Source organism: Gopherus evgoodei, chromosome 4 (assembly GCF_007399415.2).
Source record: "Gopherus evgoodei ecotype Sinaloan lineage chromosome 4, rGopEvg1_v1.p, whole genome shotgun sequence".
Classification (NCBI taxonomy): Eukaryota; Metazoa; Chordata; order Testudines; family Testudinidae; genus Gopherus; species Gopherus evgoodei.
The window spans coordinates 142284870-142308469 of record NC_044325.1 but is presented as its reverse complement, the minus strand read 5'-3'; the positions used below and the strand labels follow the sequence as shown (position 1 = coordinate 142308469).

Sequence of the window (23600 nt, the reverse complement as noted above, 5' to 3'; positions counted from 1 at the left end):
AGAAGGGAAGGTGGACTCGGTTACTCAGTGAATTGAATTGTAAAGTGGCAGATAAAGATTCTCGCTACCTGACTGGCAGATAAAAATGCATATGCCGCGTGTTGTCTTGCAAAAGCATGTAGAATCCCTGGAATTCTCAGTGCAGTGGGAAATAACTGTACATCAGAAGTTGTTTGCAATCGTCCAGCCAGAGAGCAAGTGTTCCCTATCTCATTCCATAATTATCCCACTCTGAATACTTGCCTGTTTTTCTAGACTAAACAAAATAATAGAAAATGTAGAGTAGGTGGAGCATCCTGGGAGGAGGACTAGAGAAGCTGCTCTCAGGTCCTTTTCATCTCTGATTTCAGGAATTCATAACAGAAAACAAAGGTTTGCTCTAATTTTAAGATATTCATTTACCAGGGACTGGAGGCTCAAATGTCAGATAATGAATTATATTATGAGCCTGTCAGCTCTGGGTTGCTGGTTTTGAATGCAGATCATGTCAACACTGATTAAAACTTGTTGCCACCTGAAGGCTGTTTTATGATCTCAATCCAGTTCTTAGGAGACAAAGATCAGCGTCATAATAATAATAAGATATTTACCAATCTCCTAGAACTGGAAGGGACCTTGTAAGGTCATTGAGTCCAGCCCCCTGCCTTCACTAGCAGGACCAATTTTTGCCCCAGATCTCTAAGTGGCCCCTCAAGGATTGAACTCACAACCCTGGGTTTACTGGGCCAATGCTTGAATCACTAAGCTGTCCCTCCCCCCTTAAACCTGGCCTCTGATGCAGATAACTATTATCCAGTTTTACAGAGGGGCATAATGAGGCACAGAGAGGGTAAGTGACTTGACTAACATCACACGGCACATGCGAGACAGAAATAGAACCCAAGAGGCCTGAATCCCAGGTCTTTGTCCCAATCACGAGAGTGCCACCCTACCAGTTCACCTGGGTAGCACGCATCCCACTCCTGCTGGCTTCAGGGGCTAGGATGGGGCTTATTTACCACTTGTGTAATAGGCATCTAGCTCCTTTGAGAACATAGCTGAATATCAGCTCAGCCCAGACAGCTGTTTCTTTCCAGCCAGACCAGGACTTAGCAGAATTTACGGAATTTCAGAAAATAACTTGGTGCAAACAATTTTGTCACCAATAGAGGGGGTTCCGGGTCAAAAAAGGCTGGCAGCAGGGAAATAGGCAGAGATCTTTAAAACAGAAGTGCCTTAAATTAAGTTTGGTAAGGCGAGCAGCGGGCTGCAGGGACCTAATTAAGAAAAATGTCAATGGCTGCTCAGTGAACACTTGCTAAGGCTGAGCAATTATGTAAAAGATTAATACAGCTCTTATACTTAAGCTGTTATGCAATGAACTCAAAATTCAATATGAAATGCCTGGGTGAAAAGTTTATTCTTATTAAAGCTGCATGTCAGCATTGCAATCTGCTTCTAACAACACAGCTGGGGTAGAAAGGGTCAGGGTCAGCCATCACTACCCATGTGGACGCATGCCAAGCCTGATTCAGAAAGCAAATCGGAGCTCAGCACACAGACAGCTAGCAGGATTCATCTTGTTGGTGCCACTGGGAGTTGCACAAGCTTCTCAGGAGCAGAATGAATTTGGAAGTGGCAGGTCACGTCACTCCTTGGTGTCTTAGTTTCCCTATGTGCAAAATGGGAACAACAATACTGACTTACCTGCCATGGAGGTACGGGCAAAACTAATTATTATTATTATTGCAGTAACACCTATGGACCCCAGTCAGGGACCGAATCCCCACTGTACTGGGCACCATACAAACAAGTAACACAAACGCCTCTTTGCCCCAGATTGTTCACAGATTTACACAATACACAATAGGGCCCGATCAAACAAAGCACTTAGGGCCAGATTTTAGAGGTATGTAGGCTCCTAAAGATGCAGATAAGAGCCTTGTGGGTACATAAGTGCCTAACTCCCACTGGAATCAATGGGAACCAATGGGAGTTGGGTGCCTGGAGCTTTGGAAAATCCCTTTAGGTGCCTATCTGCATCTTTAGGCACCTGAATACCTTTAAAAATCTGGCCTTTAAGCACATGCTTCAATTTAAGCCCATGAGCAGTACAATTGCCCCTGGCAGGCAGATAAGTATTACCACCCCCATTTTGCACAGGGAGAACCAGAAGAACTGACAGGTGAAGGGACTTACTTCAATGGAACAATATGTGCTCAAAGTTAAACATGTGCTTAGGTGCTTTTCTGGATCAGGACCTATATGAATAAACTAGGGCATGGGGAGAAAGCAAGGTAAGACTAGAGCCAAAGGTACGTGCATAAATTGGTAGTCACCTCGGTCTCAGCAGTTAGAAATGGGTCACCTGCTAAAGCAATGCCATAAACTAGTGTTTGTCAAGCAGCCTGGAGACAAAGGCATTATCCACTGCCTTTAGTTGCCACCAAGAAACTGGTTCGGCACCATCAAGAAATAATAATAAATACTAGCCACTATTTTAAGGAATCCCATAAATGTACATGGTACGAGGTCAGCATGGAACACTGGAATGAGCCCATAAGAAGACCAGCAGTATGGTCACAGCTGCAGCCCGCATTCTGTCTAGTCTAATGTTTCTGAGTACACACCACACTCACCCCATTTTCATGCCCTTTCTGTACTAAAAGAAAAAGCCCTCTCTTTGGTCTGAAATTAACGAGAGTTAGATCCTCAGCTGCAGCAGGCATGCTCAGCACAGCTGTGGAGAGCGTGGGGCAAAGGTCACTATTAAATATTATTTTTATCTGTATTACTGCAGTGTGTAAGGTCCTCAGTCATGCATTAGGACCTCTTGGTGCTAGGCACTATACAAACACAGAACAAAAAGGTGGTCTCTACAAAGTCATCTTTATATACCCCAATCCTGGGCCAGCTGTGGACTTACAGTCCCCATTGTAATTTAGAGCATCCAGTACCACAGACTGCACCCAGGATCTGAAATTCCAGCCATGGTCTTTCTGCCTCTTATATTATCCCTGCTATTATTCTTACTTGTATTCCAGTAGTGCCTGAAAGCCCTAACTGAGATCAGCACCACATTATGCTATGTGCTGCACCAATCCATATAGGGCTGAGAGAGAGCCTCCGACCTAAAGAATTTCTATCTAAATAGAGACAGCAGATTAAGAGTGAGAGGAGAAAAAGAGGCACCAAGAGTGGACATGACTGACCCGTGAGCACACAGCATGTCACTGGCACAGCTGGGAATAGAATCCAACTATTCTGAGTCCTGGTTCCATCCCTTATCCGCTGCCTCTCTTCGTAGTGAAGACTTGACAATTGGCACCTTGCTGCCAATTTTATCCATGATATATGACCCACAACAGAATGCATCTTGTTCACCTGCAACTGCACAAGCAATTTCAAGACTAATATTAATAAACAGCTTGTTTGTGTCAGCAGAGAAAGCGGATCTAAGTCAGAGAGACTAAGAAGCAGATATGTTGAGTAAGACAAGACAATTTTTACAGTCACATGATTTTGACCACATTTGAATGCACCAAACTTTCCCTAACCACAGAACGTGCCACTGAAAATCAAAACAAAATATTCAGAACAAACTGGCAGAGGTGGAAACTCCCTGTGACTCAAGAAATAACTGAGTGACTGCTTGAACCATTTCCATCAGACAATACTAGTAGCATTACAAGACATAGAGTGTGGGAATGCTACAGAGACAATAACCTCTATGAGTTCAGTCTTGCTCTAAATTGTATCAGTATACTGCACAAGTTGGTCCTGTGTGTCTCTTTGCCCTGTCGGGAAAAACAGGGATAATAATACTGTCCTATTGTAATGATCAATGAATGAATGCGTGAAATTCGACCATGTGCAGAGAGCAAAGCAAAAGGCCGACGTACCACTTAAGACCTCATATCAGAGCTCAAGTGGGAATTAAGTGGCTCTCTGCACAGGAATGAATTTCATCCAAATATCTGTAAGGTGCTACCTATACTCTTCTACAAGCTGGGAAAGTGGTTTCATTGTCTTAACTCTCCCTAGCAAATTTGATCAGGGGGTTTTCACTCCAGGAAGCAGAGTTGTTTGGGTTATTTTAACAAGCAGAATTGTTGGGGGGCTTCTTAGCCATAGGAAATGGGGATTTTTTAGCCTGCAATGTATGATTTTACTATTGATTTTCAGCAGTCTGGGAGCGCAAAACATTTTAATCATACTGAGAGGCTCTCCCCTGCATGTGACTCCTGCAGTCTGAGTGGCTACTGGCTTTGGACTGATTTATAGCCCAAACAAAGGGACCGCTCTTTGGCAGAAACCCAACAAGGCAGGCATCCTCTACAGTAATCTTCCTGGCTCCCAGACACCAGCCGGTGCATTCTCTCAGGCCACAGCCATCAGCTTAATTACAGTTAGAAATCTACACTGCTGAAATGCATGACTAGATGCCACATGGCTTTAGAGAAAAGAAGCACCTTTCTGACTAACACTTAAAACAGGCTAGATACAGGGGAAAATAATTTATGGCCTTGTCTGTCATGGACTCTGATGTGATGGAGAAATCCCCTTTCGCAGGTCACCCGGTACTTTTCCGTGGATACTAAAGGTTTTCTTGTTCTGTCCTTCTTTTCTCCTCCCTCCCTCTGAGGGTGAACCAGGATGTCAAAGGAGCAAAGGGCAGCATTCCTGCACGCCATGTAGTTCTTAGCACCCCTGAGCCCAGTTCTCCCCTGCAGGGCACCTTGTGCAGGCATTTATCCTTGTGCAGAGTGGGTGTCAAATGCTCCCGTGTGGATCTGGGGTATATTTTATGCCCACTCTGCAGAGACATAAATGCTGACTCCAAAAGAGCGGTAGGGAAGAATCAAGCTCTGTAGTTAGACCTTGACCCTCCATCTCCACGTTCCCCAGTTTCAATACGGATATTCACCCTTTATTAATATTTGTTTTGCAGTAACACTTAAGGCGCTCCAGTCATGGGGCAGGACCCCATTGTGCTGTATGAACACAGAGCAAAAAGACAGTCCTGCCCCAAAGAGCTCTGGTGTTCTTCCCCCTCAGCCTACCCTGCCCCTATTAATGGCACCCTCGGAAGACCAAAGGTTCTGGAGAGTTTTCTTCACACCCCAGCAGGCAGATGCCTGTTTGGAGAAGCATGTGTCAGTAATGAGGATAGAACAAAGGAAGAAAGAAGAACTCCAAATTCAGGAGCCCAGGCTGGCAGAGTGGTGACAGGGAGTTGGTACTGAGATCGTTCTGACCGCTCTGCAATTTGTGGGTTTGTACTGTGGAAGTGCACGTGTGTATATGCATATTTGCGTAAGTATTTTAAGTGCATGAATGTGTAAGAGCATGTGAGTATTTGTGTGTGGGGGTGCATCAATGAATATGTAAATATGCTTAAATGTAACGGGGGGAGCGTGAGGATGTATATGTAAAGATAAGCATTCATGCATATGTGTTTATTAACCCTTTCACTACTGCTGGACCCTCATGTGTCTCGACTGCAATTTTCATTCAGATTCCATCCATCTGAACAGTCCATCAGATTGCACCATGCATCACACCAGAGAGGAGCAGCCAATTTCCTGCCTGTAGAAAAACTGCCACCTAGCACAAAAGGGGTCACTAAAGAAAAGACTGTGGATTAATTTCAAACAGGAGGCTTTATTTTTTCCCAAGGCTATGGACAAATAATAAAGGTGAGAGAGTTAATATTACAGAGCTCTTTTCTTCCTAGAACACACTTATTGTTCCCATTGCCCTAAGAAGGCCTCTCCACCACAATATCACCTTTAATCTTATTTTTCTTTGTCTTGTGTGCCTTTAATTATCCATCTGCCTTTTTTGTGTTCGTTTATGCAGCCTTATCCGCTGACATGAGCCCCGCTTTGTTTTCAAGTTCTGATATATCAGTCTGAACTACGCTGGTATGAAACTCTTGTAGCAAGCAAGCAGGGGTCAGTGAGGCTGGGTGCTGCAGCAAAGGCCAATCCTACACCATAAAAAAGGCCAGAAGCAAAACACATAACACAGGGGGCCAGAATGGATTCCCATGTCCAGTAAGTTCCTTTTTACGCTGCTAGGGCTCTGCAAAGGAGCCTTCAGGAGGGAGTGAATTTACACACTACACTGGTTTGAAGGCGCGTGTGTATGTATACAGGTCTGTGTGCTTCTAAGAGCATGTCTGTGTCTGAACGAGTATGTGCAGACGAGTGAGTGAGTTTGTGAACATGGGCTAGTGAGTATCATGCGAGTATCTGTGTGTGTATTTGTAAGACAGTGGAAGAGCGTGTAAGACCTGTGTGTGTCTGTGAGGTTGTGTCTACATCTCTCAGTGTGAGTGTGTGTCCCTCTGTGTGTTTTTTAATTTGTGTGTGCAACTCTGTGTGCATCGGTGTGTGTCTGTGTCTGTGCGTAACTGTGTCCAGATCTATTCATGTATGACTCGGTGTATATATGTGTGTGTATGTGTGTGAGCACATGTTCCTAGAGCTTTCATTGTTGCCGCAGCTCGAAGTATGTACACAGAAAAAGCCAAATGCAGACTGCAAAACAAACAAACAAAAGTCTCTTGTTTTTATTGTTTCCATTGCCTCATCAGGCAACGGAAGGGTCCAGGTCATATTTCATTCCTCAGAGATTCAGTACAATATAGAGAGAGAAATTCAGTTCAGGCACCAAAGGAACAATCATGGGCCAGGGCTGCCAAAATCCATCTGTCTGCTATCCTGGATCCCTTTCTTCTGACTATACAAATCAGGTTGCCAGGAGGCCGCTGTGTTATTGAATGATATTAGCTTGGAACAGAAAGTTGACATCTGAAATCGTAAGCTCCCATTTGAGCAGGTAAAGCTGTATCTGCATTCATCAGCAAAGAGATCCGGGCCATGAAAATGAACAAAACACTGAGGATTGGGGCCAGGGAACTAGTTTTTCATCTTTGGGGCTCTGCCAAGCCATTACTGGTGTGAGTGCAAGGATCTGTTGTAATGACCTTTTTTATTTCTTGTTGTGAAATTGTGGATTATGTGAATTTTGTTGCTTGCTATAAGACAAGGACCACTCTGCATAGAGCTATGCAGAGTGCAAATGGCTCACACTGAACCTAATGCACATTCACTCTGCCACTCCAGCCCTGTCCTGCCCTGCCCCACCCCACTGCTCGGCCAGTGCACCTGGAGCCTGACCTGCACCACCCCTACTAGTTCATCCCTGGAACTCCATCCTAGCATACAGCAATCCTTGTTAATCCAGCCCGGAACCCCAAAGCACCTCAGCCCAGACCTGCCACCTACCCGATGCACCTGAATCCAGACCTGTATCACCATCCTCATCACCCCCTTGCTATTCCAGGCCTCTCCACCACCTCATCTCTGCCCACATTCTTCAGTCCAGATCTGCAGCCATTCCTAATCTTCCAAACCTGGGGTCCTCACCTCACCTCTGCCTGGCAGCAGCCTGCTTTTCGAATCCTAGACCAGCCCCACAGCTCTGCCAATTCATTCCAATCCTGACCATCTTTTCTTCCTCTAGTTCTGCCCCCAGCATCTTCACATACCCAGCTCTCCCCAAGTATCTCAAGCTAGGGCTGCTATTCCAGTTCCCGACTGTTCCTGAGGCCAAACAGTGTTGCCAACTCTTGTGATTTATTACGAGTCTTGCAATATTTGGTCTTTTTCTTAAAGTCCCAGCTCCTGGAGTCATGTTATCCCATGCGCATCTCAGCTTTCATCTAAAGCAAAAATAAGTTTCCAGCCCTCATGACTGTGGGGAAAATCTTGAACATAGGAACCCTAAAGGGTCAAAACGCAGAAGGCAAATCAAAAGAATCCAAACTATATTATTTTTAAGGCATGTTCCTGATTTTTGAGGGCCAGATTAGTGAGTTTTGGGGTTGGCGATGCTGCTGTGTGAGCGAGTAGCATTTCAGTCAGGTCTGCCGAGTGTGCAGCTGAGACCACCAAAATCATTACACAAGAGATCCTGAATCTGCTTTGAACCACGGCTCCCAGAGTGACAGTCTGGTGCACTGGGCAACTGTGCCTGAGAATGAAGTGAACAATAAAAGCATCTCCTCCCAGTCATTCAGAGGCAACAGAGTTGAAAGCTGTTCCCAAGTAACAAGCATGTGTCACTTCCCTCACTGGCTGCACTTTGTCCTCGGAGTGCTGTGCAGCTGTGTTAATCTGCACAGTTTCATAATTAAGATGGTTAAATGCTAGATGGAAATATCATCCTCTCTATTAGCTACGTGCAAAGCAATTTAAAAATCACTTTGGACAGTCCCAATTTGCAGCCACTTACCCTGTCTGCATATTTCTGTTGGCTGTGTTTATTGCTGACCCAGCACGAAGGCCTTCAGGAAATCTCGGCCTACAGGTGCCTGAGGTCTGGAGGTAGGAGACTCAACCCCCTACCCTGTGTGTTTGATCCTGTACCATGTAGGCAGGGAATACTCCATGAACTGTGCTGAACAGGCCAGGGGAGTGTGGAGGACCTGGATCTTGCATTAATGAGATGCTGCCACAGGAGCAGGAGGGAGGCCTGAGATAGGAGCATGGAGCTTAGTGCCCACTAAGCAGGATATGGGTCCCACTTGAGCTCATGTCTCCTGAGACACACCCAGGTCTACGCCCCCTTTTTAAACCTGAACTCTGCCAAGTAAGAAAGTGGCATGCCAGGGTGGGCATGCTCAATGCACTGTGCTACACACAGCATACAACCTTACATAGCCTCTGCTCATGCATGCCCGGGAGCACAACCACCACCCTGCACTCCCTGCTGAGCCTGGTGCTAGGACTTCCAGGATCAAGGCCTTTTTGCAAAACCAAGGATGTAATGTCTTGGGGGATTGCTGGATTGATTTATTAACTGTGCACTCCATTCAGTGGCTCATGCCAAGCTGGCTGCATCGTAATAACAAACAACTAAGAAAGAAAGAAAGAGAAAATCAAAAAAAATAATGACACAATAAAGGCTAATGATGAAACAGTTCTGAAGGAAGTGACACAGCAGAGAAATGGAAATAATCATCAGCTGGCCCTATAGCACTTTCCACTCCTCCCCTGCATGGTTGGCTGCTGGGATGGAACGTGGTCCATTTCCCCTTTCTCTCCACTCCTCCTGGATGCTTGTGGGGGCACAGAGTAGAGTGGCAGGGGTTCCAGTGCATCTGCTCTGATCTCTCCTGCAAAACGTTAATTCTTCCAGTATGAAGAATTCTCATGATAAGTAAGTTCCTTGGGACAGAGATTTTTGGTACATTGCCCAGCATAGTGCGGCCCCAATCCTGATTCAGGTCTCTGGGTCCTGCTAGAATAATAAAACAAATCAGAGCTCTCTCTCTTTCTCTGTCTGGGACCCAGAATTTCATCTTTAAAACAATTGGCTATAAATGCAGCCCTTGCTTATCCCGATCCCTTCCAGGCAAATAAACCAGTTGGCATCCTTGATGTCTTTCCAAGCTCGGACTCATTGGAGCAAGAGCCAGCGTCTCTCCAGGTCGCCTGCTCCAGGCAGACACAGCTGTTTGTTTACAGTGAGAGAGAGGGAAAGTGAAGATTAGATGCAGGCGTGAGGACTTCCAAGTTTTGTTCCCAATTCTGGAGAGGATGTGAAGTCTGGTAGTTACAGCAGAGAATGGGAGTCAGGATTCCTGGATCTTATACCTTAGTGTGGAAGGCAGTGTGGTTTAGTGGTTAACACAGAAGATTAGGAGCCAGGATTCCTGGGTTCTGTTGTCAGCCCTGGGAGGGATGTGTTTCTGGTAGTTAGAGCTCAGGAATGGGAGTGAAGATCCATGGATTTGTCAAGAACAAATAGGGCCAAACCAACTAAACTTCCCTCTTTGACAGGGTTACTGACCTAGTGGCAATGGGAGAAGTGGTGGATTCTGATTTTGACACAGTTGCAACACGACATTCTCATAAGCAAACTAGAGCAATGTGGTGTAGCTGAAATGACCATAAAGTGGGTGCAAAACTGGTTGAAAGATCATACTGAAAGAGTAGTTATCTCAAACCAGGAAGATGTATATAATGGGGTCCAGCAGGGGTATGTCTTGAGTCCAGTACTATTCAAAATTTTCATGAATTAGTTGGATAATGGAGGAAAGAGTATGCTTATAAAATCTGTGGATGACACCAAGCTGGGAGAAGTTGCAAGCACTTTGGAAGACAGGATTAGAATTTAAAACAACCTCAACACATTGAAGAATTGGTCTGAAATCAACAAGAAGAAATTCAAGAAAGTGAAGTGCAAAGTACTGCCCTGAGGAAGGAAAAATCAAAAGCACAATATCAAAACGGGACTAGCTGGTTAAGCAGTAGAATTGCTGAAAAGGATCTGGGGCTTATCGTGGATCACAACTTGAACATGAGTCAACAATGTAATATACTTGGTAAAAAGGTCATTATTATTCTTGCTGTATTAGCAAGGATGTCATACAAAAGACACAGGAGGTATCTGTCCTGCTCTATTCACCAGTGGTGAGGCCTCAGCTGGAATACTGTGTTCAGCTCTGGGCACCGTGCTTCAGGGAATATGTGGACAAACTGGAGAAAGTCCAGAGGAGACACAAAAATGATGACAGGTTTAGAAAATCTGACCTATGAGGAAAGGTTAAAAAAAAACTGGGCACGTTTAGTCTTGAGTAAAGAAGACTGAGGGGGGAACCTGATTAACACTCTTCAAATATGTTAAGGGCTGTTACAAAGAGATGGTGAACAATTGGGCCTGGTCTACACTACACGTTTAAACCAATTTTAGCAGCATTAAACCGATTTAACGGCGCACCCGTCCACACTACGAGGACCTTTATATCGATATAAAGGGCTCTTTAAATAGGTTTCTGTACTCCTCCCCAACGAGAGGAGTAGCGCTAAAATCGGTATTACCATATCGGATTAGGGTTAGTGTGGCCGCAAATCGACGGTATTGGCCTCCGGTCGGTATCCCACAGTGCACCACTGTGACCACTTTGGATAGCAAGCTGAACTCACATGCAGTGGCCAGGTAAACAGGAAAAGCCCCGCGAACTTTTGAATTACATTTCCTGTTTGCCCAGCATGGAGCTCTGATCAGCATGGGTGGCAATGCAGTCCCAAATCCAAAAAGAGCTCCAGCATGGACCGTACGGGAGATACTGGATCTGATCGCTGTATGGGGAGACAAATCTGTTCTATCAGAGCTCCATTACAGAAGACGAAATGCCAAAGTGTTTGAAAAAAATCTCCAGGCTACACAGTGCTGCGTGACAAGCGTAACGGAAAGCCAAAGAATCAAATGGATGCTCATGGAGGGAGGGAGGGGGTACTGAGGTCTCCAGCTATCCCACAGTCCACAGCAGTCTCCGAAAACTATTTGCATTCTTGGCTGAGCTCCCAGTGCCTGTAGGTCCAAACACATTGTTCGGCGTGGTTCAGGGTATAGCTCGTCAATTTACTCCCTCCCCCCACCACGTGAAAGAAAAGGGAAAGAAATCGTTTCTTGACTTTTTTCAATGTCACTCTATGTCTACTGAATGCTGGTGGTAGATGCGATGCCGCAGCAGTGAAGAGCAGTATCCACTCTTCTTCCCTTCCCGGTGGCAGACGGTACAATATGACTGATATCTGTTGTCACCATTAGCCCGTGAGTGCTCCTGGCTGGCCTCAGGTGAGGCTGGCCGGGGATGCCTGGGTAAAAATAGGAATGATTCCTGGTCATTCCCAGTAGATGGTACAGAACGGCAGGTAACCGTCCTCATCATAGCAACTGGGGGCTGAGCTCCATCAGCCTTCTCCCTTTCCTGTGTAAAGAAAAGATTCTGTACTGCCTGGACTGTCATAGCAGCAGGATGCTGGGCTCCTCTGCCCCGCACTGCTTAATGTCCTGCCTGGACTGTCATAGCAGTGGGAGGCTGCCTCCCCCTCATTTTATCTCACTAACAAGTCACTCTTTCTTATTCCTGCATTCTTTATAACTTCATGACACAAATGGGGGGAACACTGCCACGGTAGCCCAGGAAGGTTGGGGGAGGAGGGAAGCAACGGGTGGGGTTGTTGCAGAGGTACCTCCCGTGAATGGCATGCAGCTCATCATTTTTGTGGGATCTGACACGGAGCAGCTGTGCTCTCTGATACACTGGTTCTCTAGTACACTTGCCCCATATTCTAGGCAGGACTGACTCTATTTTTAGAAACCAAAAAGGAGGGATTGACTCGGGGAGTCATTCCCAGTTTTGCCTTTGCGCCCCCAGCCGACCTCAGCCAGGGGCACCCATGACAGCAGCAGACAGTACAGAATGACAGGTAACCGTCATCTTACTGCCAATTTACAATGGCAGCAGACGGTACAGAACGACTGATAACCGTCTCTGCTATCACGCAAAAGCAAACGAATGCTGCTGTGTAGTGCTGCAGTAACGCATCTGTTAGCGGCATCCAGTACACATACGGTGACAGTAAAAAAAAAGCTGAACGGGCTCCATGGTTGCCGTGCTATGGCATCTGCCAGGGCAATCCAGGGAAAAAGGGCGCGAAATGATTGTCTGCCGTTGCTTTCCCGGAGGAAGGAATGAGTGACGACATTTACCCAGAACCACCTGCGACAATGATTTTTGCCCCATCAGGCACTGGGATCTCAACCCAGAATTCCAAGGGGCGGGGGAGACTGCAGGAACTACGGGATAGCTACAGAATAGCTACCCACAGTGCTACGCTCCAGAAATCGACGCTAACCTCGGACCATGGACGCACACCACCGAATTAATGTCCTTAGTGTAGCCGCGTGCACTCGACTTTATACAGTCTGTTTTACAAAACCAGTTTATGTAAAATCGGAATAATCCCATAGTGTAGATATACCCTTGTTCTCCACAGTCACTGAAGGCACAGTCACTGAAGGTAGGACAAGAAGTAGTGGGCTTAATCTGCAGCGGAGGAGATTTAGGTTAGTTATTGGGAAACACTTTCTAACTGTAAGGATAGCCCAATTTATGACCTAGGATGAAAAGAGCTATGTAAGAGCTAGGTATTATTATGGCACGGGGCACTGCAGACACAAAGAGGGAGATAGAGTCCCACTGCAATGAGTTTACAACCTAAAGAGACAACAGATGGGAGGGGAAACTGAGGCACAGAGCAGCAACGTGACTACCCAGGTCACAGGTGGAACTGGGAATAGTGCCCCAGTCTTCTGACTCCCAGTCCAGTGCTTTACTCCATAGTCCATACTGTTCTTAATCATTGGGCTAACAACCCATCACTGCAGCTGTTTAATTCCTCTCCTCTATCATGAGGCTATTTCCTCCTACTGGAAGGGAATGGACTGGATGATTTAACAGGCATTCTCCATTTACGATCCTATGGTAAATAACTGTATCTTTGACTCTGCTTCCCTCCTTGCTGCAGCTACTTTATGGGAAAACTTAATCATGGAACAACGGGCAGCATGTTAGAAAAAGCCATGGGGACAGATGGCTTAGCAGTCAAGTGACATGGCACTCCTTGGGTGAAATGACCACACAGTCCATTGTTCTCAAAGCAGTTTGGTTCTTAAAAGCTGCTAAAGTCCTTATGCAGGATTATACGGCTCTCCGCAAGATCCCCTTCTCTCTCTCACAAATCCCCGTCCTGGGAATATGCAATGGCACATTCCTCACCTTCATTTCACCCAGAGACATTCCGAAACAGCCAGCAGCCACCAAAACCAGATGAGCTGCTAGCTAGCATTAAAATTCATCGCACGGACTGGGATAATTACAGCAGCTTCTTCCTCGGCGGAAAGGCATCCTCTTTTCAAAGGTGCTTGGGGTACTCTACTTTTCAGCAGGGCTCTATCAAACGTGTGCACTTTGAAGCTGTTGACGGGAGGGAGGAGGCAGCGGGCTCTGAGATCAGGATCTGGTATGTCAACTAGGCACCGTTTGAACTATTCACCTCATTGCTCTGGGGGCGGAAGGAGAGTTGTACATAAGACTTGAACCTCTTCCCACTGGAGCTATTGGGAGCAGGATTAGAATCTATCTCAGGGGAGCGTACAAACCTACTTCAGACTCTTCTCTCCCTGCTCCAGAGGAACTAATAGCTTGATGACACTCGCTACCTGAGTGGCATTTACAGCAGCAAACCTGATTTCCAACAGCCAGTCACAAGGACATCCCTTCAGCACATCTGGGTCTGCAGCTGATAAGGTTCACTCTATCTAGCTAAGCATTTGTAGTGCACCCATGACAGGCATTTTGGTGCCAGGTTAGATCTCAAGATGATAGACCCCCCCAGGAATACCTCAGACAGAAAGAAAGAAAATCTCTGCCTATTAGCGTCCACCTGATATGCAGGCTGCTTAAGATCCAGTCCCCTAAGGGTCCAATCCTGCAAGGTGCTCGAGCCTTCAGTTCTGGGTTTTGAAGGTGCAGGATCAAGCCCTATGTGCTGCCAGATCGCTCTGAAGAGTACTTGAAAAACCCTGTGAAGAAAAATCCCATTCCTGGCACCCAGGGGCCACGAGTGGCAGGGCAATCTGAGAAACAGGGCTTGGGTTGAAGATATCAGACTGAATATAAGGAGTACATTTTAAAGGGTGACAGTAAATAGCCCCTGGAAAAATTTACCAAGGGTCGCGGTGGAGTCTCCATCACTGACAATTTTTATATCAAATTGGAGGTCTTTCTAAACGCTCTGCTCTAGGGATTACTTTGGAGCAGTTCTCTGGCCTGGGTTACACAGGGGGTCAGACTAGATGATTACAGTGGTCCCTTCTGGCCTTGCAATCTACGAATTTTCACTCTCCGAATCAGCCTGCATGCATAAGGCTGAAGATCTGGAGCCAAAGCCTGTCTCAGTTACACCCATGCACTCCCCAAAGGGGTTCGCACAGCAGTAACTCAGAGCAGAACGGTGTCGTGTAACAAAACATCCAGACAAATAAGACCATGACTGCCCAAAAAGCCAGCTGATGAGTTCATTAAATCAAAATGATTGCAAAGGGGAGATGAGTTATGAGTTAAAAATAGGCATTGAGGCGAACCCTAGTAGGAGGAGAAGTTATTGAGCAGATGATGTTCTCGTTATGAGCTAAAAGACTCCCGCCCAGAGACTACAGGGTTTAAGCAGGAGCCCACAGTCTGACATTAGCTGAGTGGCCACTATGTGAGCTATGAGAAGCGGCTGGTTATGGTGCATCAGGCTTTCTGGATAATACATTGACCTGGGCATGCTTCTGCAGACAAGCTGCAAAGATTGGGGAAGGGGGTGGGGAAGACAACCACATTCCTCCCCACCCAATCTTTTTACTTTTATTCTGATATCCTCCGCGTGACTGCAGGACGCATGCATTTTCCCTCCTGGCTGCCTCCCACCCACAGACACCATCCCCAGGTCCTGCTGCATTGACTCAGGGCTGGTTAACAGCAGGAGGAATTGGATCAAGCTCCTCCTGGCTACAAAGTTGCCTGGAAATTCCCATGGCTGAAATCACCCTCTGAAGGGATGACTGGCAGTGACGCTTCATGAAGGGACTTTCCAAAAACAGCAACTCCAAGGGCCGGATGTACGTGTGTGTGTGTGTGTGTGTGTGTGTGTGTGTGTGTGTGTGCGCGCGTGCGTGCGTGCGTGCGCGTGTGTGGGGGGGGGCGCGCTTCTGAAAGATGATCCCAACACTCCCCACAAAGCAAGCAATGGCGCAATAGGGTCAGACAGGGTACATGCAAGGAGCAGCACAGGCTGAGTACCTCTCTACAGGATGCTGCATACCCCAGATAGGATCCCATCATTCTATACTCTTCAGGCTATAGGCTCTTGGGCCCCGTGACCTCTCTAGAGCAGACTAACAATCCCCTAGTTCATCTTCTGAACAATGCGCAACCACCACATCAAAAATAGGGCCTATTAAGGATGCTACAGGGTTTAATCCTATGGAGACGCTGACAGTTGCAGCCATCAGACAATCTCTTATTTCCTAGCATTAATGCCCAAAACAATGAGAGTCACATTGGCAATCTGCATAGAGCCTGAGGAATGCACCTAATTTGCTTAAAATGGAGCAGACGGCAGCTCCTGCATCTTTAACATGGAGGTACTGTCCATAGATACAGCAGGTAGCAGCAGCAACAGTCTGGCTACTTGGATCAGTAAACACCACTGCATACTGGGACTGGCCTCTATAATAAAGATGGGGTCACTGCATGGTAGAACTCTGCGGGCCTCATTTGATTTCTCGCGAGGAGTGGGCCAGGCACTGCCAGGCTTACGTTTTTCCATGGTTAGCCTACCTTGTCGGTGAGGCACTCCGACTCCTCTGGGAGGAGATACACAGCCCCACTCTCAGCCAGCAAGATGGCGGTGTCTGTGGCGGATGAAGACCTTGGCCGGCCTTGGTGCTGATGCAATATGGCTGTGAGGCTACTATCCTGGGGCGCCTTCCGGACCAGATGGGGGCTGCCTTTCTGGGGATCAAGGGAGCTGCTTTTGCTCCGGCGGCTGCCGCTGTGCAAGCTGCTCCCTCTCTTGATGGATGGGCGGGAGCGGATCTGCTGCAGCACCCTGTTGAAGGCAGTGGGGCGTACGGGGAGGTCGTGGAGGGACATGGCATAGGAGACACGGTGCATCTCTGGTGAGCGTTCCTTCTCATCAGGGGAGTCATGGTCAGACATCCCGTAGTGCTGCGACAGAGAGTCCTGGGAGTTCTGGTGCTCCCGTTCCCGCGACCTGCGGCGACTGTGGAAAAGGTGCTTCAGGCCATGGCCAAACATGGAGCCTTCTGAGAGCTGCTGTATTTTCTGTGACAGAGGAGAGAAAACAAAGCACACGAACCACTATTATTATACCCTGGAGTGTATGTCCCTGCTCTTAATTAGTCCATATACGGCAGCTAAATAGTACGGTGATGGAATGACAGATGAAAAATACTCTTTAATGACATTACAGCCATGGGGCCAAACTGTCTACGGGTGTAAAGTGGTGCAGCTTCAGTGAAATCCACTAAATAACACTGGGATCATGTAAAAGAAGACACTGCCTCCCTGCACGGCTGGAGGGCTTTCAGAAGGCTGGGACTGTACTGTACCTGGGCACTTCAGCATGTGCTTTAGAAAGATTTCACGCTGCTGACAGCAGCTCCTTGCAGCACGCAGGCACAACAACGTGAATGAAGGCTGGTGTGGAACCTGTAACTTGGCATTCTCAGGTCTATGTTCTTCCCACACAGGTTTTTCTTTTGCATGTCAGTTTCCCCAAGCCCCGTATTTTTGCAAGTCTTCTCTGCCCTCCTTGCATTTCAATAAGGATCCCTCCTCTCCCCATCCTGGGTGGCAAAACCAACCAGATCCTAATGTTGGTGCCTTTCCCTTTGTCCAGTTCCCCACTGCACCCCTCAACCCCTCCTTCTTTTAGCAGAACAGTACCATTGCCTCCCCTATTCACACTATGCTGTGGAGGTCCTGTTGCTTATCTCTGCTTGCTCTTCCCAGATAATAAGTGCTAAGTTCTACAGGCCTGTGAGAAGAACATGCCAGTCCTGCGCACAGCAGCACAAAGTGCTGCTATTGCCAAACCTCCAGACCAGTTCAAGTTGCAGACATTTAAGTCAAACCTAGCTTTGATACACCTTGCAGGGGTCAGGGAGGAGTTTACTCCTCTAGATACCAGATACAGCATTGCACAACAGGCATTCTGGGCAGAGGGATTCTCCTTCCTTTGAAGCACTATGCATTGGCCACCATGGGAGGCAGGATATTGGCCTTGCTAGACTGATGGCCCTATACGCTTATGTAACAGCCTCAATAGTCAAGGAGGACAATGTTGTGGCATGGCAAGGGCGCCATCCGCTGACCATCCAGTGGGCTTTGCTCTCATAGAAAGGAGCCAGTTATGATTCACAATGAGGCAAGGTTATGGAAGAAGAGAGGCCAGAGGGAGCACCTGAAAGGAGTTTCATCTGCATGAAGTGCCGCCTGATAGAGCTGCTGGAGGAAAAGGTAAGGGGACTGGAGATGCAAGTGGAAACTCTGGCTGAGTTTAGAAGGGGATTTGAGCAGATGATGGAACACAGACATGATGAGGCACAGGAGACAAGCTCAGACGAGCTGATAGAAGCAGGACCAAAGGACTCTGAGGAGGGGCTGCTGGGTGAGGAAAGTAGACGGTGGAAGCATGTGACTAGGAGAACCAGGCAGAGGAAAAGACGGGCCAGCGATGGAGAAATAGAACTCAGGAACAGGTTTGCTGAGTTGGGAAATGAAGATGGAGCACAGCAGGCTGCTGAAGGACAAAGGGCGAGGAAGAAGAGGCGAGCAGCTAGTCCTGCAGAAGGAGGGGAGGAGTCAATGGAGGCGACACCAAGTATGAGCCCTAGGAGGACTGTAAGGGCGAATACAAATCGAAAGGAATTGCGACCACCTGCTGTGGGGGATAGACCGCAGAATCGCACTGTCGCCAGGAAAAGGCAAGTCTACGTGATTGGAGACTCTTTACTGAGAAGAGTAGATAGGCCTGTAACTAGACCTGATCGGGAGAACAGAAGGGTGTGCTGTCTGCCAGGGGCTAAGATACAGGATGTGGACCAGAGGCTGAATACGATCTTAGCAGGAGCGGGAAAGACTCCGTTGATTATCCTTCATATGGGAACGAATGATACGGCTAGTTACTCGCTGGACTGTATCAAGGAGGACTATGCCAGACTGGGGAAGAGGCTCAAAGACATCAAGGCTCAGGTGATCTTCAGTGGGATTCTGCCGGTTCCTAGAGCGGGGCGACGAAGGAGTGACAAGATTATGGCGATCAACAGATGGCTTAGGGAGTGGTGTTATAAGGAGGGCTTTGGGATGTACGGTCACTGGGAAGCATTTACTGATAGACGACTGTTCGCTCAAGATGGACTTCATCTAAGCAAGGAGGGAAATAGAATTCTAGGATGGAGGCTCGCCGACCTCATCAAGAGAGCTTTAAACTAGGAAGTTAGGGGAGATGGTTGGGAGATGTTCGGGAGATCTCCACGCCAGAATATAACCTGGAGAGGAAAGTAAACAAAGTGAGAGGGGATACCCTTGCAGTCTCAAGATTTGATCCAAGGAGGAATAGTGGAGTAGAAACCAGAGTAACGGGTGATGCTGGTGGTAAAAGGTCTCTGCACGACGGGGGAAAGAATGTCACTGACGCCAAACGCCAAAAATTAAAAGGTCTGTACACTAATGCGAGGAGCCTAGGTAACAAGATGGAGGAACTGGAGTTACTGGTGCAGGAAGTGAAACCGGATATTATAGGGATAACTGAAACCTGGTGGAATAGTACTCATGACTGGAGCACGGTTATTGAAGGCTATGTGCTGTTTAGAAAAGACAGGAAGAAAGGCAAAGGTGGTGGAATAGCCTTGTACATCAATGATGAAATTAACTGTAGCGAAATAAGAAGCGATGGAATGGATAAGACAGAGTCTGTCTGGGCAAAAATCACACTGGGTAAAAAAGCAACTAGAGCTTCCCCTGAGATAGTGCTTGGCGTGTGCTACAGACCGCCGGGATCTGATTGGGATATGGACAGAGACCTCTTTAATGTCTTTAATGAAGTAAACACAAAGGGGAAATGTGTGATTATGGGGGACTTCAACTTCCCGGATATAGACTGGAGGACGAGTACTTGCAAGAATAATAGGGGTCAGATTTTTCTGGATGTGATAGCGGATGGATTTCTTCATCAAGTAGTTGAAGTACCTACGAGAGGAGATGCCATTTTAGATTTGGTGTTGGTGAGCAGTGAGGACCTCGTAGAAGAAATGGTGGTAGGGGACAACCTTGGTTCGAGTGATCATGAGCTGATTCAGTTCAAACTAGATGGAAGGATAAACAAATGTAGATCTGGGATTAGGGTTTTTGACTTCTCGAGGGCTAATTTTAAAGAGTTAAGGAAATTAGTTAGAGAAGTGGATTGGACGGAGGAATTAGTGGATTTAAATGCGGAGGAGGCCTGGAATTACTTTAGGTCGCAGCTGCGGAGACTGTCAGAAGCCTGCATCCCAAGAAAGGGGAAAAAAAACATGGGCAGGAGTTGTAGGCCAAACTGGATGAGCAAGCAACTCAGAGAGGGGATTAGACAAAAGCAGAAAGCTTACAGGGAGTGGAAGAAAGGCAGGATCAGTAAGGAAAGCTACCTTGATGAGGTCAGAACATGTAGGGATAAAGTGAGGAAGGCTAAAAGCCGCATTGAACTGGACCTTGCAAAGGGAATCAAAACCAATAGTAAAAGGTTCTACAGCCACATAAATAAGAAGAAAACAAAGAAAGAAGAAGTGGGGCCGCTATATACTGAGGATGGAATGGAGGTTAAGGATAACCTAGGCATGGCCCAACATCTAAACAAGTACTTTGCTTCAGTTTTTAATAAGACTAGTGAGGAACCTTGCGATGATGGAGGGATGATAAACGGGAATGTGGATATGGAAGTGGATATTACCGCAACTAAGGTAGAGGCCGTACTTGAACAGTTCAATGGGACGAAGTCGGAGGGCCCGGACAATCTCCATCCGAGGATATTAAAGGAACTGGCGCGTGAAATTCCGAGCCCGTTAGCGAGAATTTTTAAGCAATCGATAAACTCGGGGGTTGTGCCGTATGACTGGAGGATTGCTAATGTAGTTCCTATTTTTAAGAAAGGGAATAAAAGTGATCCGGGTAATTATAGGCCTGTTAGCTTGACGTCTGTAGTATGCAAGGTTTTGGAAAAAATTTTAAGGGAGAAAGTAGTTAAGGACATAGAGGTCAATGGTAATTGGGACGAATTGCAACACGGATTTAGTAAAGGTAGATCGTGTCAAATCAATCTGATCTCCTTCTTTGAGAAGATGACGGATTACTTAGATAAAGGAAATGCGGTAGATATAATTTACCTAGATTTCAGTAAGGCGTTCGACACGGTTCCGCACGGGGAACTGTTAGTCAAATTGGAAAAGATGGGAATGAATATGAAAGTTGTAAGGTGGATAAGGAACTGGTTAAAGGGGAGACTCCAGAGGGTCGTACTGAAAGGTGAATTGTCAGGCTGGAAGGAGGTCACTAGTGGAGTCCCTCAAGGATCGGTTTTGGGACCGATCTTATTTAACCTTTTTATTACTGACCTTGGCACAAAGAGCGGGAATGTGCTAATAAAGTTTGCGGATGACACGAAGCTGGGGGGTATTGCTAACACAGAGAAGGACAGGGATACTATTCAGGAAGATCTGAACCACCTTGTAAACTGGAGTAATAGAAATAGGATGAAATACAATAGTGAAAAGTGCAAGGTTATGCATTTAGGAATTAATAATAAGAATTTTGGATATACGTTGGGGGCGCATCAGTTGGAAGCGACGGAAGAGGAGAAGGACCTTGGGGTACTGGTTGATAGCAGGATGACTATGAGTCGCCAATGTGATACGGCTGTTAAAAAAGCAAATGCGATTTTGGGATGCATCAGGCGGGGTATTTCCTGCAAGGATAAGGAGGTGTTAGTACCGTTATACAAGGCATTGGTGAGACCCCATCTGGAATACTGTGTGCAGTTCTGGTGTCCCATGTTCAAGAAGGATGAATTCAAACTGGAACAGGTTCAGAGACGGGCTACAAGGATGATCCGAGGAATGGAAAAACTGCCTTATGAAAGGAGAGTCAAAGAGCTTGGCTTGTTTAGCCTGGCCAAAAGAAGGCTGTGGGGGGATATGCTTGCTCTATACAAATATATCAGGGGGGTTAACGTTAGGGAGGGAGAGGAATTATTTAAGTTTAGTACTAATGTAGGCACGAGGACGAATGGGTATAAACTGGATATTAGGAAGTTTAGACTTGAAATTAGACGAAGGTTTCTAACCATTAGGGGAGTGAAGTTCTGGAACAGCCTTCCGAGGGAAGTAGTGGGGGCAAAAGACTTTCCTGGCTTTAAGACAAAGCTTGATAATTACATGGAGGGGATGTTATGATAGGATTGATAATTTGGGCAATTGATCTTGGATTACCACCAGATAGGTCTGCTCAATGGTCTGCGGGGAGATGTTGGATGGAATGGGAACTGAGTTACTGCGGAGAATTCCTTCTTGGGTGCTGGCTGGTGAGTCTTGCCCACATGCTCAGGGTTTAGCTGATCGCGATATTTGGGGTCGGGAAGGAATTTTCCTCCAGGGCGGATTGGCAGGGGCCCTGGAGGTTTTTCGCCTTCCCCTGCAGCGTGGGGCACGGGTCGCTTGCTGGTGGTTTCTCTGCAGCTTGAGGTCTTCAAACCAATTTTGAGGATTTCAATAACTCGGTCCTGGGATAGGGGTTGTTATAAAATTGGATGGGTGGGGTTCTGTGGCCTGCCTTGTGCAGGAGGTCAGACTAGATGATCAGATTGGTCCCTTCTGACCTATGAGTCTATGAGTCTATGAGATGACAAAGACACACAGTGAGTCGCAGCTCCACTCCGCTCAGCTGTGAATGGCTCCCATATGACATTCACTTCTTGTTAGCATCACAGCTCTGTGGCTCCACAAAACATCTGTTCCTGCACTTTCACTAGAGCTGGAGTGCACAAAAGACTAGTCAAGGTGGTTCAGTGCTCAGTAATACTAACAGCTGGCACTTACCCGGTGCCTTATGAAGCTCTCCTAAGTAAGCCTCAGTGTGCATCTCTGAATCATTAATCCCATTTCACAAAGGACGAGCAAGATGGAGAAGGGCATAAGGATCAGAGCTGGGATTAGAACGCCACAGTCCCAAGATCCCAGCCCTACACTCAGGTATAAGGTCGTGGTTTATTTCTGCTCAATGTGTAAGACAGTGGCTGCTCTGTAAAGCCCCACTGAGGTTCCCACTCTGGGTTTGTGCATACTGCCTGTGGTGAGGTGCACTGGCCCTTTCAGAGTAGAGGGGCCCAGCAGGCCCCATTCCAGTGAGCTGAAATGAACAAAGACCTGGGAAATGGTCTGGCAGTGGAAGAGAGGAAGCGGTTCTGGGGAATTAGGAGTTGGATGGGGGAAAAACCCAGGCACACTGTTCCTTTAAGGGCCTGGGATCAGCAGCCTTGTAATGAAGGCTGGGGTAAGGTTCCCCTCCCTTCCAATTAGGAGTGTACTGGAGGAGGGCAATATATAGTCTGCTTTCTCAAACAGAAAAAGGGAGATGCTGGCAAGAGAAGACAGAGCCATAAGGTCAAGTTTCAGGGAAAGACAGTGATGAGCTTTGATCCTGTGAAGAACAGGCTGTGGAAGGAGAGCTCAGTGTAGAGCTGGAGGTAAGTGTGATCCATTAGTTTTCAGTGTTGGACTTTATTGGTGGAAATGTTTTCAACTGTTTGTGGTCACAAAACCAGCCCCAAGTATAGGGTTGTAGGACTTATGAGAAAGGTTGTAGGGGTTGCTCTGTAAGGGGCCCTGGAGAGGGAGGCTGATGAAAAGGGAATTCTGACTGAGGGACTATTCAGTAAGCAGCAACCTTGTTAAATGCCCCTTCCAAAGACTGAGGCACTAAGTCTCCAGTTTCACCTATGCAAACTCACTGATTTCATGGCTGTTTCATAGGTATTGCAGTGAGGAAAGTTTGACCACTTGGCTGTATTTTAGCCAAGCCAAGAAGTGGAGAGGAGAATCTGCTCCATGACAAGGAAAGAACAGTTTAGGATATATAGGAATAGCTTTTTAAA

The 23600-nt window shown here is 46.9% G+C and overlaps 1 protein-coding gene across 2 annotated transcripts in view; it reads right to left on the bottom strand.

Annotated features, from left to right (window-relative positions):
• The window catches only part of TMCC2 (transmembrane and coiled-coil domain family 2), an 84428-nt gene that overhangs the window by 48585 nt on the left and 12243 nt on the right, over positions 1-23600 (bottom strand). Inside the window, exon 3 of one of the 2 annotated variants that reach the window (XM_030561562.1) lies at positions 16232-16738. The exons of the other annotated variant lie outside the window; for it this stretch is intronic. Coding sequence (XP_030417422.1) covers positions 16232-16738 — 507 coding nt within the window. The remainder of the gene's footprint in view (positions 1-16231; positions 16739-23600) is intronic. 2 annotated transcript variants of the gene reach the window in all.